The 15,111-nt window shown below is 32.3% G+C and overlaps 3 protein-coding genes across 4 annotated transcripts; 1 reads left to right on the top strand and 2 right to left on the bottom strand.

The window, feature by feature from the left end:
- The first annotated feature begins 332 nt into the window (after nt 1-332).
- LOC110819302 (Mad3/BUB1 homology region 1) lies at nt 333-4,906 on the top strand. Of its 2 annotated transcripts, none has more exons than XM_022048440.2 (6): nt 333-566; nt 670-814; nt 1,176-1,333; nt 2,310-2,391; nt 2,468-3,663; nt 4,529-4,906. In XM_022048440.2, exons 1-5 carry the CDS (start codon nt 466-468, stop codon nt 3,653-3,655), a joined length of 1,674 nt encoding a protein of 557 aa, XP_021904132.1. In that variant the 5' UTR covers nt 333-465; the 3' UTR covers nt 3,656-3,663; nt 4,529-4,906. The 2 variants fall into 2 exon arrangements, with proteins under 2 accessions (XP_021904132.1, XP_088068912.1); XM_088212786.1 differs by having other exon boundaries at nt 4,520-4,906.
- On the bottom strand, nt 4,213-4,737 carry MOP10 (Pollen Ole e 1 allergen and extensin family protein). Its single transcript, XM_022048360.2, has one exon. The coding sequence runs from the start codon at nt 4,735-4,737 to the stop codon at nt 4,213-4,215; it is 525 nt and encodes a 174-aa protein (XP_021904052.2).
- A 1,979-nt stretch (nt 4,907-6,885) lies between the features above and the next one.
- LOC110819213 (putative inactive receptor-like protein kinase At3g56050) lies at nt 6,886-10,993 on the bottom strand. The gene is made up of 9 exons (XM_022048333.2): nt 10,738-10,993; nt 10,515-10,653; nt 9,800-9,871; nt 9,538-9,681; nt 9,304-9,444; nt 8,656-9,050; nt 8,173-8,363; nt 7,956-8,088; nt 6,886-7,668 (listed from the first exon to the last, which is right to left on the bottom strand). The coding sequence occupies exons 1-9, from the start codon at nt 10,844-10,846 to the stop codon at nt 7,070-7,072; spliced, it is 1,923 nt and encodes a 640-aa protein (XP_021904025.1). The 5' UTR covers nt 10,847-10,993; the 3' UTR covers nt 6,886-7,069.
- Between the last annotated feature and the right edge of the window lie 4,118 nt (nt 10,994-15,111).

Below are 15,111 nucleotides of genomic sequence, written 5' to 3'. Positions count from 1 at the left end.
AGTAATCAAATTAAAATTTATCGATTATAATTTTATTTTTAATCAAAACTCATGATATTTATCAAACCCTAAACTCCTCCTTTTTTTATTTAAATATAATTGAAAATGATTAGTTAATAATACAATCAAAAAATTTTAGAGTAAAACGTAATTAATTCAGAAATAGTAATAAAAATTCAAATTTAGAGGGCTATGTCTACATGGGCTGCAAACGGATGGAGGGGAAGTCACTGGGATGTAACAGCGGGCTACCCTGCAAAACGGCGTCGCTTCGATCATTTTTAAGAAAATAGAGTGGACGTAAGTCCAAGTACGGTACCGTTTTAAGCACCGGCTCTAACTGGTTAGAGGGAATTCCATTAACGGGCCGCGTCAGTTTTTTCAAATTCAAAGATCTTGGCTCTCAGCCTTCCACTATCGTCACTGTTCTTTTGGATTTTCCGATTGAAAAATCACACCTCCCAGATGGAAACCAGCAGCAAAAATCACCACAATGAACTCTTCGCTTCGCTGATTTCAGACATCAAATCCTACTCTGGCAAAGATCCTCTTCTCCCATGGCTAAGGTATAAGAACACATGCCCACACCTTTATGTACAGCTCTTCTTGCTATTTGCTTCTCCTTTCACTTTTGGTTTAAATATTTTATGGGTTTCAATTCTGAAACAGAGGTATTAAGAAGATGAAGGAGACGCTGCCGGGCCAGATTTTAAATGAGAAGCTACCTCGGTTTCTGCAGAAATGCGTGCAATCTTTTGAGTCCGATCGGCGATATCGAAACGATTTACGGTTTCTTCGTGTTTGGTTACAGTTGGTAATTCAGTACCCCCATCTTTTTGCTTATTTTTATCTGTTTATATTTTGCTGGTGATTTAATCATGGTTTATTCAGTTCTCGGTTGGATTATTGAGCACCATTATGATTTACTGGATAGATTGTTTTGTTCGTTGAAGATATGAAGTTTTGCAGTTAATAGCAAAAGAGCTGCAAATTTCTACTAGGTTTAGTTCATTGATCTTTTATGAATCCAACACGACATTAAAAATAAGCTTAACTTGTTCTACATTTTCTCAGCTAATAATAAGGTGCTGACTGGTTTCGGGGTAAACAGATGTAAGCAATATAGAAATTAGAATCGTTTTGATTTTTTGTTAATTCTTTTGGGATTTGAGTAGATGGATTTCGTGGATGATCCCAAGACACTGTTAAGAACCATGGAAGCCAAACGGATTGGAACAAGGAGATCTTTGTTCTACCAGGCATATGCTCTTTACTATGAGAAGATGAAGAAATTTGATGAGGCTGAGAAGATGTATCATCTTGGGGTTCAAAAGTAAGCTTTCTTCTTGATTTAGATGTGTTGAGATATCTTGGACAACTAATGGTAGATGTTTAAACCTCTAACATTGCGTTTGATTCAACTTAATTTATATTCTTATTCAGTTTGTAGATTCTAGCTATATGATCAATAAATGATAATCATACTTTATATATTTGATCTATAATTAGATGAACTTTCCTCGTATCTTCAATTTTTTAACCATGATTTTATAGTCTCACCTCTCAATGAAGGAATTGGAAGAAAATATGTAATTGGAATTGGACATGAGCTTAATTTTGAATTAGACTACTACTTTTGTTTGAATTTTCATTGGAATTTGAACCAAAATATTATAGCTACTATTTGTTATATCAGTCTTATGTTTGTGGTGCCTCTTTTCCTAAAGTTATATGTGAGTTTAAATATTTATGCTTTTGAAAGTCTTTCATGCATCATGTTGTTCTGGAAAGAAACAGAAGATAGTTACTGTGTTCTTTTATGTCTAATTGTAATGGCAGTTAGTTTAATCCCTTGTTCACTGGGGAAATTGTGATTTTATTGCCTTTATATAACATAGTTAATTAGGAGGGTGTGAACTACTTCGCCAACACACTTCTTGAAGCTATGCTGCATGCAGCAGCCAAATGCTGTACACAAGTTTTTAGGTTTCTTGGTTCTATATCAAAAAGACAGTTTGGGGATGGGTTGGCACAAGCCTCCACACCTTCTTGTATTTATGATATTTCATTTGATTATTCATGAAGTCCCTTTTCTTTTTGTTGGTTGAAAAACTTTTGAATGGAGGGCTACTCACCTTATTTGTTGTGAGAACAAAGGATTAAATATAGTCTTAAATTTAATATTTCATTAAATTATTCTAGAGTTCACTTATACTGCTACCCATTTATTTATTCTAGAGTTTGTGTTAGAGGCTATTCCTCTAAATACAACCTTGAGGTTACTCACCTTCTGTAAACTAATTATGCAGCCTTGCAGAGCCTCTTGATAATCTTCAGAAAGCGTATGAGCAATTCCTTCATCGTATGGAGAGACACAAGAAGAAGATCCTGGTAGTTCTTTGTGTTGCTTGTGTGTTATTCTTGCATTAATTGGATGGCTATTTAACAATTGCTAGATTTCTTACAGTGCTATGAAAGAAGAACTGCCAAGAGGCCTCTGGGTCTTCGCGTGGAGATGGAGAACTGTGAAACTATATGTAAACTTGAGGATAGGCCTAGAAGAATCATGAATGAAGGATGCATCCATGAAACAGTTGCTTATGATGAAAATTCGAGGCCAGTTGGGACATCTAACCATAACAGAATTCTGGGAAACTCTCGTACAAGTACAGAGAATAAGCAAGTGATACCTGAAAGGAAATTGAATGAACCCAAGATTCTTTGCAGTGATGACACGGTTGTGGTGAAGTTTGTTGATAATGCAGTTATAGGAAAGTCTGAAGCAGAAGATGCTTGCCATCACGGACTTCTAGATCCTACAATAAACATGAAAGAGGCCATGAATGATATTAATAACATGTTTCGAGAACCCATAGAAGCAGCTCCAGTTCGAAGGAGATCACAAAGAAGCAAAACTGAAGAAGATCATGTTGAAGAAAATGGATTTAAGATTTTCGTTGATGAAAATGTGGATAGTAGAATTGAACTGTTAGCTCAAAAAGAAAAGGAGAACTGGGGAAGAACTCAAATAAGTCACCCTAACCAAGAGCCATTTCAAATATTTATTGATGATGAAGAAAATAATGAGAATGTGGAGGCAAATGAAAAGCAATGTAAGACAGTTAAGGTTGAGGTTCAGAATTTTCCAGAAGATTCTGTCCCATCTGCTTCGCATCCAAATGCTTTTGTTTTTCTCTGTCCCAAAGATAATTCATCTGAAAGTTCGGATGATCTTGATTCAGAGGCCTCTGTGAGATTAAGATTTAGAGAGGATACAGTTGTTCACAGGTTTGTTGGGTCAACCATCTTAGATGCGCCAGAGGTTGAAAATGTTTGTCACCATGGCTTGGTAGACCCTACCATCAACTTGAAGGAAGCTATGGATGACATCAACAACATGTTTGGGAAGCCAATAGATTTCGCAAGGGCTAAAAGACCTAAGAAGCAAGAAAAGGCACCTGTTCGGGAAGAAGATTTTGGCAGATTCTCAATACTCCCGGATGATGACATGGAATATCAACAATGCCAGCCAGTCCAGCCCACAGCCAAGGCGTCAAACAATTTAAAGGAACATGATTTGTTTGAGCCAACTATTTTTACTAAGGAAGCTCTGGATGATATAAATAAGATGTTTGGAATGCCCTTGGACTTCTAGGACATGAGGTATTTGTTATTTGTTCCATATTTGTTGCTAACCAGAATTTATTTTTAGCTTTTATGCTAATCTGGCCTAGATGGATAGCAATGATGGTGATCCTGCTTGGTAAAAATTTTCTGTGATTCTCTTCCTGATAGATTATCTAATGTCCAATAGACATGTATGTGGCCAGTGATGAGTACAAAATCTGAAACTTAGGTAGCCATCCTAAGGTGCCTAAGTGGTAGAAATTATTGGACTGAAGACTTAACAAGTTAGAGGTCCTCAATGCAAGCTGTAATCCACTCTATTTGTTGCTTAGTGAGTCTCACATTATAATTAGGTTTAAAGGGTTAGGAATGCAGTACTCCTTCCTCAAAGTGAGTCCCTTTAGGAAGAGAAGAAAAAAGAATCTAGTTTAAAAAAAAATAACATGCTGCAATCGAGCAGAATTTTAATTTATTCATGAAACTCAACACAATGCCTTAAATAAGCCCTTGTACTGAACAGAAGATACAAAAAGGTGAAAATTATTATGTAGATCAGTCAAAAAGATGAGAACTCATAGTATAGTATTAGTGGTGAGCTGTAACAGGGCAATAATTTGGCCGGAAAGCCAAAGGACCTGCAGCATATATCACAGGCTCATAATACTTCTCCTGCTGTTTCTTCTCCTCATAACGAAGTGGGGCGCCACTAAGTCCATTGTTAATGTTGGTGAGGAGACTGCAGTCCTCAAGAGGAGATGAAAGGAGTTTGACATGGCATGACTGCAAAGGATGGTCCAGAAGATAATGGATCATCTTGAAACCATCTAGGCGTGCATAGAAGTAGCCATTTTCGTTTGTTTTGAAAACCTTATAGTAGATTTGATCTCTAAAGTTCTTGCAGATAACGCTGATGTTTGCATACGGGATTGGTTTGGCTTCAGACAAAGACCATGTTCCATAGTATTTACAGCTCTGGCAATACACCATACCTTCCACAACTACATCAATTTTCTGTTCTGCTGCTTTTCCTGGGACATATGAATTGGTTGCTGTGAACAATGAGAGAAGCAACACCGATAAGGTAACAATATTGAGATTCTTGCCTGCCATTTTTCTTGGTGTATTTTTGGCTTTGGAACTTGAAAGAAAATGTGAGAAGAAAGCTAAGTGAACTCTGTGATGGATAAATAGAAGATGAAGTGAGCAATTATATAGTTTGCTTCCTTTTCTTATTCACACTCCCTTAATTAATATAAGAACTCCTCTCACTCTTTTCAAATAGTCTGTTTTACAAAGAAAGGACAGTATCAATAGTAAAATTTGGAGTGGCAATAGGACTTGCCTTTAGTTTAAGCTTTCTTGAGTCCTCTTAATGGACGTGAAGGCAACTAATTAAGGTTTCATTGTCTACCATGAAGTTCTTGGTGCATTATTATTGTCAACGTGAGGGCCATTTTCCACTTACAGATTATTAGGAAATAGTTCCACCTACACATATTTCTAATATTTGCATATTAGCCCCTCCCAAAAAATTATTTGGATATTGATGCCAGACAAAGTAAGTCCTTTTTTCTTGTTCTCGGCCTGCTGGGCTTCCATGTGAAGGCCCAGAAATTCGTCTATCAAATCCAAACCTCAAGATGGTTGAACCAGAATGCGAGCAAAATTAGTTTTATTATTGGATAAAGCTATTAATTTTTATTATTAATAGAATTATTGATTTATTATATAATATTTTATTCTAATTTTACTTGAAATTTTATATAAACTAAAATTTTTATTATTTTTTTAATAAAATCTTCATTCCTTTTAAATTTTCTAATAATTTTTCCAAAATCATGTGTGTATGCCTATCCCTGTCCCTTGTTGATGGGATGAGTGCTAGCTAAGCTGTAAACTAGAAATGGGGATAGGCTGGAAAGTAAATATTCATCGTGTGTATGTGTGTATTGCGTGTGTGTGTATATATATGTATATGACTTATGATATACATATACATATATATATATAGAGAGAGAGAGAGAGAGAAATTTTAATAGATAAAATACATTCCATGCACACTTATTGAATCAGTCAGCCAATCGTAAACTTCTAATTCCATTAATTATATTTTCATACATTCCATGCACACTTATTGAATCAGTCAGCCAATCGTAAACTTCTAATTCCATTAATTATATTTTCATATCTGAGAGCTCTTCAAGTTCCAGCTAGGAATAACTTGAAACGCGGCAATGGCTGAGCATTGACCTTGCAATTTCAAGTTAAAAAATAGTAAGATATATATACTCAGTATATATACACACACACACACACACACACACACACACACATACACTGACAAGACAGGATAACGCATGATTTGCTCAATTGAAAATAATCAATTCCTTGTTTTTATTTTCAATAAAAGAAAGCAATTGATTGTCGCCACCAACTTTTTTAATGGCAGTTGAGGGAGACCTTGAAACAGTCTACAGAGAGAGAGAGAGAGAGAGAGAGAGAGAGAGAGAGAGAGATGAGAACAAAATCATATGCATTTGTTTTTGTTTTTTTTAACAAAAGGGGTGTAATATATGGAAAGAAAATTTAAGATGGAAAACTGAATTTAATGGGTCAAATCAGTCACCTTAGGACTAAGTCATTTCTTTTTTTATAAAAAAATTTATATAATTATTTTAATTGAAAAAATTATTTTTTACAATTTTTTTTAAAAATATTTTAATTTATTGAAATAAAATCTAATTTAATGAAAGCTCTAATTTTGAATTTCTGATTTCTAAGTATAACACATGAATATTAATCACTAAATTATTATTTTGTAATAAAAAATTATATAACAAAATTTAATATATATTATTATTTTAATTTATGAAGACGAATGTTAATTTTTAAATTTTATAAAGAATAAGAAAACAGAAATTTGAGAAACGTATAGATAATTCTGTATTATTTTTACTTAAATTTTGCAGATTATAATTAAAAAAATGAAAAAAAAAAGATGTAAAAACTATTTTTCTGTTTTTTTTTTCTAAAGATTTCAAGTCTTGATTCATGTGTAACAGAAGCTTTGTGTTTTAATCTTTCAACCACAGGAATAAAAATATCCCCTAAATTTTAAAAGTGCAGCTCTCTTGACATGAAGATTGGCCAAGTATTCACACTAGCCAGTGATCACACTGACAAATCTTGAATTTAATTGGCAAAATAAACTCTTCTTGTGAATTCTCTCACAGCCAATTCATAGCAGCAAAAACAGGATGAGGAAGAATTTATATTATATACAACTAGTTTTACATTACGAGAAAAGATTAATACATGTAATTTTGAACCTAAAAACGCAAAGTACTTGGTTTACATATCACCCACGGGCACCATGGAAGATCAGAAAATTTCTTTGCAACTTAATACTTACAGTCTGAACTTCCACATCTAAGCTAGCTTGCTAGGCTGCTTCAGTCGACAAAATCTCAAGCTCTGCCCACCAAAGTGGAGAAAGTTTTGGGATTGACCCATCTGGTGTTAGTCCAGTAATCTCTCTCAATCTAGCTGTGACTTCCCTCATTTTTGGTCTATGTTTCGGTTCGGGATTGACACATAGTTTTACCAATTCACCAATGTCCGCCAGCTGATTTTCATCAAAAGATTTTAGAGTCTGATCCACCATTTCTCCAAGGTATTGGACTCCCGTTAAATAGTCCGATGCCCAGTTTTCGAGTAAGCCATCGTTGAGTGAGAAAGGAAGCCGGCCAGTCATTATTTCGAATAACAATACACCAAAGTTGTAAACATTAGTCTCTGTGGAGATTGATGGTGCATGGATGAGCTGTTTGCCCTTTATTTCCATCTCAGCTGCAGCCATCTCATTCCAGAAACTGTAGTCTGAGACTTTGGCGGCGTAGTCTTCGGTGAGGTTGATTGATGAAGAGGTTATGTTGCCCAGAATTACTGGTGGGTTTTGCTGGTGCATATGCTCAAGGCAGTAAGCCATGCCCATTGCTATCCTCAGCCGCATCCCCCAGTCCAAGTGCTCTGATTCTCTAACTGCAATAGCAAATTGAATTATCTTATAAGACATTAAGCTAAAGCTTAGTATCAAGATGAATCATCAAGTGACAAAATAGGGTACCAAATACAGTGTATAAACTTGTTAATAAGAAATGTTTTCAATTAAAAAATAAATTTATTAATAAGATACAGAAAAGAGAAAAGACAAGTTATATTACGTTCTTACAATGCATCGCTAAGAAAAAATAGTTCTTTCTACTAGAAGTTATCAGTTAAGGTTGTGATGACCTCTCAGTTCTTAAATCAGGAAGTTAGGTACTTACTGTGTAAATGCTCATAGAGTGTTCCATTTGGAGCATACTCGAAAACCATCATCCTGGTAAAGGGCTCATTTTCCTCGCAGTATCCAAGAAGGTTGACAAAATTCTTGTGATTCACTTTTGATAATGTGTCAATCTGGATTGATAAGCATAGAAAATGCTTAGAAGTGATAACACCAATTGGAATCATTTACAATTATATATGAAGTGCGGTAGGTACCTTCTTCCTAAACTGCACTTCTAAATTTGCTGACCAGTCCTTAATAGATGTAACAGCAACTGAGACCACAGATATTTCGGTTCCGCTAGATAGTGTCCCTTTGTACACCGTACCAATTGATGAAGAACTAATTACATTACTAAAATCTTCACAAGCTGCTTCAAGCTCTGATCTCTTAAGCTTTGGTACACCTGAAAGATATGTACATAATACATATATAAATCCATACAGTTACATACAAAATGAAAATTTCAACTGAAAATCCAGAGTTTGGTGGTGTAAGGATGCTGATCTATCCACATGATTAACATGAAATGCATGAGGCAGAAGTTTACAGTTCCATCATGAAGAACCTCGTATCCCAACATTTACCAAACCAAATTATTTAATCCAAACCAAATAACTACGCCTTCAATATATTTGGAAAAAAATATGAATGTCTAATCATCTATCAAATTGTCCCTGATAAGAAGGAAGAATTACCAGTTATGAATGCTTTCTGAAGTTGTCCACTTAATCCTGTCCGCCATGGTTTAACAGCACTTACAGTTTTGTTTCTGTAGAGATATATTCCGACTATCAAGATGAGAAAAGCAACAGCAGCCCCAATAGAGACACCCAATATTAAAACTTCGGGAGTGTTTGAAGGGGGAGAAAATCTTTGTTGAGGAGAAGGAAGAATGGTAGGAACAGTTGGTGACAAAGCAGGCACTTTCGGTTCTGGTGCAGGTGAAGTCTGATTAGTTAAGACAGCAACAGATCCTGATGGTAGTGGGGATGTCGAAGGAGAATTAGGGTTCATTGAATTATTCGATACATTGGAATTTTTAGTATCCAGTAGTCTCCTGTAAACTGCATGCTCAGTTTGGATGATGTTCCTGAAAAGGATAGAAAAGCATTAAATGAAAGAAGCATAATAATAGGTACAATTCTATATAAAGGAAAATTCAGAAGAAACAAGACCAATATCCTTCACTTTATCTGACTGATGTTAAAAGGAACTAGCAAACTTTACAAAAGATGGGGGGTGATCACTTCCTTCCAACATCGTTAACTGGTCAGTTTCCAAATGTGTTAAACTACAAACACATGCTAACATTCTGGATCTTCAGATTCAATGAAGAGACATACCATGTACTGTATCTTTTGCTGGAACATGATGTCTTAGCATGATTTGAGAGTTTCTTTTCATCTACTTGAGCTTCAGAAAGTCGTTGGAGTTCATAAATTTCAGGAGAGAGACCACCAAGAAGCTCATTGTTGTCAAGCAAACTGGAACACAAGCAGGAATTATGTCAGGAAAACAGTAGGAAAACAAAATTTCCCTGGCACTTAGATTTTGATGATTTTAAATTATCAACATACAGGATTGTTAGTGACAAATTATTGCCAAGGTCCCGAGGAAGGGGGCTGCTGAACTTATTATATCCCAGATCCAACTCCTCTAGTTCCTTCAGCTTTCCAAGTCCTTCTGGAATAGTTCCACTGAAAATGTTGTTGCGCAAAATGCTGCACGAAACATGAATATGATGATTTGTAGCAAAAACGTAACAAATCTAAGGGAAAAAGCTTTACAAATGAGGCTTATAAGAGATGATGCATGTGTGAATGAACTAATGAATCTTACATTGACTTCATATGGACAAGGTTTCCGAGTTCTGGTGCCAATGTTCCTTCGAGGCAAAGATCTTTCAAATTCCTGCATATTTTATCCTCTATGAGATAATTATGAGATTACATGCACCTTATGCTCGACAATTAATAACCAGATTATAAAGTAAACAACATAGAGATCAATGTTCGATGGTCACACACATGCCGGAAAATAAGTTCAGTAATCACCATAGTAAAGCCTATAAAACTCACAGATCTATTCATGGTTCCAAACTTGTTCCCTTCTGATCTTTTAAGAATCTATATATAAAGTGAATACCTACCAATATAAATTGAAGACCCAAAAAGGAGCAGCAGGAAATTACTAATTAGAAACCTTGATTTAGGATTTTCTCAAGTACACAATTGATAATCATATTCTCGAAAAGAATCATGTTTTCTTCATCGATGATGAGTTTTATTTCGCTTGACCTCGTTAACAGTGCGTAAATGAAAATCTTTAACTTCGATTTGGAGATCGTAACACCGAAGTAATTGCCGGTTCTTCCTTGAAATTTAATGTTACAACTGGTAAAAATTTTAGTTCTGCTCCCTGAGGAAAAGGATGGGATGAAAAGCTTATACCTTCCATTTTCTCGGCAACCAAACAGAACCACTAAGAAATCAATCATCAGTAAATTAAGTTCAGTTTCCAGGAAGTAAAAAAAAAAAAGAAGGTAGGTACTTACAACTGCACAACTTTTCCACCGGAACACCCAACACCGAACCACGAACACGGGTCAACCTCTCCATCATCATCATTCCAATTGGATAACGCGCCAAACGGATCCTTCACCACTCTCTCTCTAAACCTCAGCAAAGCCACACCTGCAAACCCCAAACAATTTCCTTCATTTTCCGGCTCACCAAACAGACAACAGAGAAAAATAAAGAACAACACAATCACGTCACCTTCATCATTCAACGACCAGCACAAGGTGAAATACAAGCACATAAAAAACAACACCGAAACTTGCATTCCCGGCCTCAACCGAACGAACTTCCAGCTCTTATCCATCATCGTTTAAATCGAGATTAAACTCAACTCAAAGTTAACTTCAAGACCACCAGGTTATCCTTAATCAGCTTCAAATAGTATCTATACTGAGTCCAAAACCGCGCGTAACTGAGCTAAATCGAATGGATAGTCGAACTTGAAAATCCAAATATTTCCACCGGATTTAAATTTCTACAAATGAATCAAAGAAACAAACAAAAAAATGAATCTGTTGGATCAAACTGAAAACAGAAGAAGCAAAGAATAAGAGAAAGAGATAGAGATGAACATAGAAGAGAAGGAAGTAAAATGTTTTCGCGTTACTTCAGGGCACTCTACTTTAGACCAGAACTCCGAAGCTTTGAAAACGCGCTTACACCCCAAGTTGGGCAGTAAAAAGTAAAAAGTAAAAAGGTAAAAATTAAATGCTTATTTTTTATTTTTTGAATTTTTTTCTGAAAACATGATAAACACTCAATTTATTTTTACTAGTAAATATAAAAACTATAACAAATTACTTAACGCTATTCATCTCATGAAGTCAGAAATATTTATTTATATTAAAAATGTGAGAGTGTAAAATTAAATTAAAAAATAAAAATAAATTGGAAGAGATAACTTCATAGACTGGGTCATTTTCGTCCTACGGGAGCCAAGGGCCCACACGCCTTGTAATGTAGTAAATGAGACATTAAATATAATAATTATATAATTAATTATTTACATTGAAATGAATTTTATTATGGCGTTGATCGGGTGGGTGATTTTGTGTTAGTTTCCTTCATCTTTCCTCTTAAATACATTGGACAAGTAATATAAATGAATATTATTATATATAAATGAAATATTTTTATCACAATTTATTTTTTATTTTTGAAAAAAAAAAGTGCGAAAATAGCCACTATCAGAGAAAATGTCAACTTAAATTTTTATTATTGATTAGAAAAAAAATCATTAGATTATTAATATCAATAAATAAACTTTAGTATTGATTGTTATATATTTAAGAAATATATTTTATTCGTGACGATATCTTTTAAATTTATAATTTTTTGCAATTAAAAATATAGTTGTGTATAATTAATGACATTACTTTTATACAATAAATTTAGTTTATAATAATAATAAATTATTAAATGTTATAAAAGTATAAATGAGTTGACAAACCTTGCAATATAATTGATGCACTTCAAATTTTATTTTCGTAGATTTTTAGTAAAGATTTAGAATAAATTAATTATATTTATAAAATATTCTAACTTATTGATACTTCTTAAGTTGACTAAATTAGATTACCGTATCTAATAGATAAAAAAAAAAATTATGAATAAGAGTGTGGAATTGAGGATAACTAAATAAGTAATTTGCATATAATTTCATAGAATATGTTATACCGCTCAAGTTAATAAAAAAATAAAGTATATATAAAATAATAAAATATAGGTAATGAGATATTTAAATCACTTATTAGTAAGTATTTATAGAACTTCTAGTTTATGTTGTTCTTCTATAATTATTAATTTATAACAATAAATTTATTATAAAATATTAAAAAATTACTAATAATTATAATATAATAATGATAACTTTATAAATACTGAGTAAAATTAAGAATTTACGTTAATTCAACTGATCGTAAAATAAATATCATAACATTTATGTAATCTGTAGTTAGTTGTATGTTTATTATTTGTATGATTTTTTAATTAATAAATAGATATGATTATATTTTAATTATATAACTAATTATGAAATTAAGGTAAATTATTTTCAAATAAAAATAGTAAAACTACTATTAGTTTATATTTAGATTTTGAATGGAATAATCGATCAAAAGCTGTGTGCCACTTTTGTATAATATGTCCAACCCATGTAGATACAAATACTAGTATGCACAAATTAAAATTTTAATGATAATTTTTTTAAAACTAATTAAGTAAGCCGTCTTTAATTGCCTTAATACTCACATAATAGTCCCCATTCACTTATTACAATTTTGACTTATTTTTTATGGGGTTTATTTGTAGGATTAGGTATTGACTTGATTTGGTATTTTTTATTTTATATATTATTTTAAAGATATAGATTCGTAATATTCTAATTTTATCTTAATTATTTTTCTATTTTTATAATTTTTAAAAAATTAATAAAAATTTAAGTTGACTAATATTATTGTTAACGTTATTATTACTTAAATCTATCTACTTACTGGAATTCTTTAATTTTTATCATTTTAGTCCGAACCCAAATTAAATCCCTATTTCTTCTAAGAATTAAACTTCTCTGCAGAGTTTCATCTCATAACAATTTAAACAATTATAGTTTTTTTTTTTTTAATATCAAAGTTATTATTTCAAAAAACATTCACATGTCTAAACATGAAAATTGAAAGTTCGGAATGCAACAAATCAAAACTACAAAAAAAAAAAAATTATAAAATTATATTCTTGAAAATAAATAATTTTACGTGAAGTGATAAAATTTAAATATCAGAGATTAAAATACTACAAGAGAATTTACAGAATATGAATTACTATAGAACAAATAATAGGAGCTAGTAAATCTTAATTTCTTCTTTGATTTAGCTGGATATATATATATATATATATATACACACACACACAGAAAAATATGGTATTTAAAATTAGAAAATAAAAATAAAAATAAAAATCCAGATTAATTGAGAAAGATAATAAAGAAGAAGCAGCAGTATTGAAAAGGAATTGTTGAATAGTGTTATATTTCATAAATGAAGAGAGAGGAACAAGAACATACTCATAAAACACAGTGGAGCAAAGTCTTGGTCCCCACATGACTTCTTCTTAAAGTCTCTACTACTTATAATTATGGGTCCAAATTTTGCACAATTATTTTATTTTTAGCTACATCTATCTCCAAGTTTTGTCATTTTAAGTTATAAAAGATTGGAATTTTTTTGAATCTTTTTAAAATATTATTGAACCATGAATAATACTTCTCAACTTCAACTTCTAATGTAGATATCTCAAAATAATTGATTCATTTGAATTATGTATATATTGATTGCTTAATTTTTTTTAGAATAGTTCGCATTAACTTAATTTCATTTGTGTAAATATATACTGATATACGTGTTTTTAATTTTACTATTAGTTATATGTTTTTGGTTTTAGGCTTGCGCGTATGCATCGATTCTTAATTAATTAGCTCTAATATTCAAAACCAATGTGCAAAATTTCAATCTACATGCAAGAATTTGGTCCTTCCCAGAACTTCAAATGGAGATAATATGGACTAGTTGATAAGATTCAAAATAAAATAAAAATTAATGTCTAAATTTGACTTAATCCACTAGTAAAAAGAATATTATAGATTGTTGAAAATAATTATTAAAAAAATGATAATTTGGATAGTATTTATGGTTTCTAAACGCCTTTTTTTCTTGATAAATTTGAAAAGGAATTAAGATTTAAAAATTGAATTTTATTGAAATTAAATCACTACTCTAGGTCTTATCCTAGGATGGAATTTGAAGTAAAATTATACCATAAATATATGGGATAGTTCACTATAATAAAACTTCACAATTATAAAAAATAAATAACTATGCTACTTTAGTAGCCAATGTAATTATAATCACATATGTTTAATTAGGGATGCTATTCAGCATTCAAACCCACTTAATATGACTTGAACACAATTTTAAATATTTATTTTCTTTGTTAAGTGCATGTTGAAGTTGAAATGGGTTCAAATAAACGAGAAGAGAAGAGCAGGTTGGAGCTCGGATTTCGTCTTCATGAACTCCTATGAATCTAATTGAACCCAATTTTGAATACTTTTTTTTGTTAAAGTGCATGTTGAAATTGAACCGGGTTAAAATAAATGAGAAGATTGTTGGGTTTTGGGTTCTCTCATAAGTGGAAAAATCTAAATCATTTTTGAGCCCATTTAATTTTTGGCCCATTAGAGTTATCAGAATTTTTTTTTTATATATACCATTTGAACCCTAAGAAATAGTATAAAACAAGTTTTCAGTCACCAAAAGGTAGAGAACAAAAAAAGAAAATTTTTGCTGAAAAAATTACATCTAATGTATCTTGCTTCTTTCCACGATCAGACATTGATCTTTATTCATATTAGGCTGAAATTTGATGGGTATTTAGAAGACTCAATTTTCTTCATTCTAACGATGGAGATCGAGTTTGAATGATTGGATTTTCGGTACTTTTAGTTCAAAGTTACTATTCAAGTTTTTCTTCTCTGCATCGACCAGTTTGACTCTCTCCGACGATTGGATGGATATTTGT

This window comes from Carica papaya, chromosome 2 (assembly GCF_054855325.1).
Source record: "Carica papaya isolate Zhongbai chromosome 2, ASM5485532v1, whole genome shotgun sequence".
Classification (NCBI taxonomy): Eukaryota; Viridiplantae; Streptophyta; class Magnoliopsida; order Brassicales; family Caricaceae; genus Carica; species Carica papaya.
The sequence above is the reverse complement of the archived record's forward strand: the minus strand, read 5'-3'. Positions and strand labels throughout refer to the sequence as shown.